The following is a 4,943-nucleotide window of genomic DNA, read 5'->3' as shown; positions in this document are numbered from 1 at the left end:
CCCCCACACCACCATTTCCCTCATCCAATCCCTGCCACTCAGAGCAGTTCAGAAATGGAGTCACATTCAGGGTTGTCCCCACAGCTCAGGGTTGGGGCCTGGTCAGTTGAATCTCTTTATTGATGACACTGGAATTAGGAAGGGAAGACTTTGGCCTGTTTAGGATGCTGATTTGGGGTGTACCGAATCAGGTACTGATTCTTTTAAGGGAAACAGACATTAAAAACAAAGGGGTCCAGGAAGGATGGACACATTTCAAGAAAGTAATCTTAGGGGGGAAGGAGCTGCCTGTCCCAGTGTGGCAAAAGATGAGATGGTGAGGAAAAGGACTGTCCTGGCTGTCCATTGAGCTTTTGTGGGAACTCAGGGAAAAAGGGCCAGCAACTCAGGAAGTGTTTAAGTATATTGTTAGGTTATGCAGAAAGAAAAGTTGAGAGGTGAAAGCTCAATTAGAACTTAACCTGATGGTTTCCGTAAAAAGAATAAAGTATGTTTTTATAAAAAAAGTTTATAGCTAAAGGAGGGAGAAGGAGAACCTCTACTCTTTTTTATTGATTGCAGTTGAGAATAGAGTAACTGAAGATAAGTAAAAGACTAAGCTACTTAATATCTTGTTGTCAATTTTCAGTATTAGGACAGGTTGTCCTCAGGACAAGTGTTCTCCTGAGCTGGTAGATGGGCACAGGGAGCAGAACATCCCCCTGGAATCCAGGAGGAAGCAGCTCCTGGATCCCATGCTCACAGGTGTATGGGATCAGATGGGATCCATCCCAGGGGGATGAGGGAGCTGTGGATGAGCTCCCCAAGCTGCTCTCCATCATTCACCATCAGTCCTGGCTCAGCAGGGAGGTCCCAGAGCACTGGAGGTGCCAGTGTGAGCCCATCCCCAGGAAGGGCTGGAAGGAGGATCTGGGGAACTCCAGGCCTGTCAGCCTGACCTGGGTGCTTGGCAAGGTTATGGAACAGATCACCTTGAGTGCCATCACAGGGCACCCACAGGATGGCCCAGGGATCAGAGCCAGCCAGCGTGGATTACAATATCTGCACTGATGGTCTGGATGAGGGGATTGAGTCCATCATCAGCAAATTTGCAGATGACACCAAGCTGGGTGTGAGTGTGGATCTGCTGGAGGGTAGGAGGGCTCTGCACAGGGCCCTGGAAAGGCTGGATCCAGGGCCCAAATTCAACAAGGTGAGGTTTAACAAGTCCAAATGCCGGGTCCTGCACTTTGGCCACAACAACCCCTGCAGCACTACAGGCTGGGGACAGAGGGGCTGGAGAGCAGCCAGGCAGAAAGGGACCTGCAGGGACTGATGGACAGCAGGCTGGACATGAGGCAGCAGTGTGCCCAGGTGGGCAAGAAGGCCAATGGCTCCTGGCCTGGATCAGGAATGGTGTGGCCAGCAGGAGCAGGGCAGGGATTCTTCCCCTGTGCTCAGCACTGGTTGGGCAGCAACTCGAATGCTGTGTCCAGTTCTGGGCCCCCCAATTTAGGAAGGACATGGAGGGGCTGGAGCGTGTCCAGAGAAGGGCAACACGGCGGGGAGGGGTGTGGAACACAAGTCCTGTGAGGAGCGGCTGAGGGAGCTGGGGTTGCTTATCCTGGAGAAGAGGAGGCTCAGGGGAGACAAGGCCGTGTCAGGGCACAGGTTGGACTTGATGATCTCCATGGCCTGTTCCAACCTTGCTGATTCTGGGATTCTCTGAAACCACCCTTGGAGCAGTTGCAGGATGAGCCCTGGGCCTCCTCTTCAGAAGCTCCAGTGGCCCAGGTCCCTCAGCTTCTCCTCACACCCCAAAGCTCATCCTGTCAGTCCTGCAGAGCCTCTGCAGCTCCTCCTCATTGCCCAGAACAGGGAGCCCCAGAGCCAGACACAGCAGCCCAGATGTGCCCCCCTGGCCTGGGGTGCCTCTGGCAAGGGAGCAGCACCAGGCACTGCAGGAGACTGCAGAAAATTCCTGCAGCAGATGATCCTGCTGCCCAAGGGATGTTCCCATGGGGCCAGGTCAGGAACTGCAATGGGGAGTGGGGCCAGAGAGGAAAGGGCAAACAGGGATGGGCTGTTTGCAGGGGAGGGAACAGAGGTGGGCAAGAGGAAGCAATTTGTATAAGGGAAGAGTAAAAAGCCTAGGAAATGCTGAGGGCAGTTTGGGGGTGGCTGCCAGGCAGCCCTGGCTCTGAGCAACAGTGTCTGCAGTGGCACAGGAAACTCCCAGCTGATGGGAACAAACTTTCTGGCTGACTGCAGAGGCCAGGACAAAGCTGAGTGGTTTCCCTGGTGTCCCCCAGCCCTTGCTGGCCCCAGGGGCTGATGGCATTTGTGCTCCCTCAGGTTCATGTCCCCACAGCAACAGCATGGGGGTGCTGCCCCTGCTGTGAGCAATGCAAACAGGGGCTGCTGAGGCAGTGCTGCCGTGTCTGTGCCTGCAAAGATGGGGCACCTGTGTGAGCTGGGGGAGAGGCCAGGGCTGCAGAGGGGGGATGTTGTTGGCAGCTGCATGAGGATGCTCTGGGACGCTGCCCTGGGCTGTGCAGCGCACGGGGGATGGATCAGCCACTGCTCTGCTGCTCCTTCCCGTCTGCCCCAGGGCCCTTGCAGAGCCCCAGCCATGCTGTTTGCCCCCAGCCTGCCCACGGCCAGCCTGGGGCTGCTCACGGGGCTTTTCTGTGCTGAGCATTGGCCTGGCCGTGTTCTGGAGAGAGCCTGGGCAAGGAGCCTGGAGCCCCCAGGGCCTGGCCTGAGGCCTCAGCGCTGCCCCAGCAGTGCCCATGGCCTGTCCCTGCTGCAGCCCCGGCACTGCCACCCCCAGGGCTGTGCCCGGCCCCGAGAGCACTCAGGCCCTGCAGCAACACCAGGGCCACCAGGGCAGCGGGGCAGGGCCACGGCAGCAGCACTGGCAACACCAAGTGCTGCTGCTGCTGCTGCTGGGCACAGCTGCTGGGCCAGCACTGATCTGCCCCAGCTCTGCACACAGACATTGCTGCTGCAGCTCCAGAGAAGGCAACAAAAGGGCATCTCTGCAGAAAACTCTGCTGGGAGATCCATTACTTCCTTTAAAGCCACCAAGAGCGCAGCCCCTCATTGACACAGTCTGTGGCCAAGGGAAAGTGGAGAGAAACAAAATGAGAAATGGCAAAACAAATGGCTTTTTTGTGGACAATATGAAAAAAGTAAAAGAAAAAAGCCACAACCAAACAAACAGGAAGTATCAAAGATGACTTTTATTACAAGTGATTTGCAGAAATTGGCCAGCAGTTTAATGTTTCTGAAACCATCCAGTCATCAGTCTCCACACTGCAGCCTTGAGCTCCTGGTTCCTCAGGCTGTAGATGAGGGGGTTCAGGGCTGGAGGCACCACCGAGTACAGAACTGACAGGGCCAGATTCAGGGATGGGGAAGAGATGGAGGGGGGTTTTATGTGGGCAAATATGGCAGTGCTGACTAACAGAGAGACCACAGCCAGGTGAGGGAGGCAGGTGGAAAAGGCTTTGTGCCGTCCCTGCTCGGAGGGGATCCTCAGCACAGCCCTGAAGATCTGCACATAGGAGAAAACAATGAACATGAAACAACCCAATACCAAACAGGAACTAACAGCAATGGGCCCCAGTTCCCTGAGGTTTGAGTGTGAGCAGGAGAGCTTGAGGATCTGTGGGATTTCACAGAAGAACTGGCCCAGGGCATTGCCATGGCACAGGGGCAGGGAAAATGTATTGGCCGTGTGCATGAGAGCATTGAGAAAGGCACTGACCCAGGCAGCTGCTGCCATGTGGGCACAAGCTCTGCTGCCCAGGAGGGTCCCGTAGTGCAGGGGTTTGCAGATGGACACGTAGCGGTCGTAGCACATGATGGTCAGGAGGAAATACTCTGATCCAAGGAAGAAGTAAATCAGAAAGAGTTGTGTGGCACATCCTGTGTAGGAGATGTTCCTGGTGTCCCAGAGGGAATTGTGCATGGCTTTGGGGACAGTGGTGCAGATGGAGCCCAGGTCAGCGAGGGCCAGGTTGAGCAGGAAGAAGAACATGGGCGTGTGCAGGTGGTGGCCGCAGGCTACGGCGCTGATGATGAGACCATTGCCCAAGAGGGCAGCCAGGGAGATGACCAGCAAGAGGCAGAAGTGCAGGAGCTGCAGCTGCCGCGTGTCTGCCAATGCCAGCAGGAGGAAGTGCCTGATGGAGCTGCTGTTGGACATTTGCTGGGGTTGCACATGGGCACTTGTTCATGGAGAAAAGGACAGTAAACATTTAGAAGACATACCTGTAACCAAAATCAAAGCCATTTCTTATTCACCGTCCTCTATAACACAGACACACTTTTGTGTTCAAGGGTTCTGAGGTTTTCTTTTTAATCTCCCCCATATCTCTCCTGGCATTCTTGGATATCAGAATTTCTGAGCATTTCTGCTGCCCTCAGAGAGAACACAGTGAGTTCCCTGAGGCAAGATGATGAGTGGAAAGTGAGGGGAGACGTTGTGTCACTTCATTCTCTTTGGAGCTTCTCTGGGCTTTCACTTTTCTCAAATAGGAGGATATGTGCAGTCTCAAGTTCTCCTTAAACATCACCAGGTACTGCTTAGAGCAGATGGATTCATCACAGCCCAGCTCCACATTTGTAGCCAAGGACTCACGTTGCTCATTTCAGCAACCCAGCAGCATTTTCAGTGTCACAACACCTCTGCCTCTCCCCATCAATCTCATAACTCAGAGATGCTCTAGGACAGGTTTGCACCCTGGATTGAAGCTCCCAGCTTGGACTGAAATCTCAGGGAGACTTCCAAATGTCCTTCTGATGGCATTGGATTGTGGGAGATGCAGCTCCTTCCCTGGCTGCCTTGACAGCATTGCCAAGAGGCGGGCACTGGGGACAGCGTCACCCTGAGCCAGCTGTGTCCCCTGCCAGAGCCCCCAGGGCCGGGCAGCTGCTCCCAGCCCTGTGCTCTGCAG

General features: G+C 54.9%; 1 protein-coding gene across 1 annotated transcript; it reads right to left on the bottom strand.

Moving 5' to 3' along the window:
• Positions 1–3,259: 3,259 nt before the first annotated feature.
• On the bottom strand, positions 3,260–4,192 carry LOC129130718 (olfactory receptor 14J1-like). Its single transcript, XM_054649299.2, has one exon. The coding sequence runs from the start codon at positions 4,190–4,192 to the stop codon at positions 3,260–3,262; it is 933 nt and encodes a 310-aa protein (XP_054505274.2).
• Between the last annotated feature and the right edge of the window lie 751 nt (positions 4,193–4,943).

This window comes from Agelaius phoeniceus, chromosome 35 (assembly GCF_051311805.1).
Source record: "Agelaius phoeniceus isolate bAgePho1 chromosome 35, bAgePho1.hap1, whole genome shotgun sequence".
Lineage (NCBI taxonomy): Eukaryota > Metazoa > Chordata > Aves > Passeriformes > Icteridae > Agelaius > Agelaius phoeniceus.
Note: the sequence above shows the minus strand (reverse complement) of the source record. Positions and strands in the feature narration are given on the sequence as shown.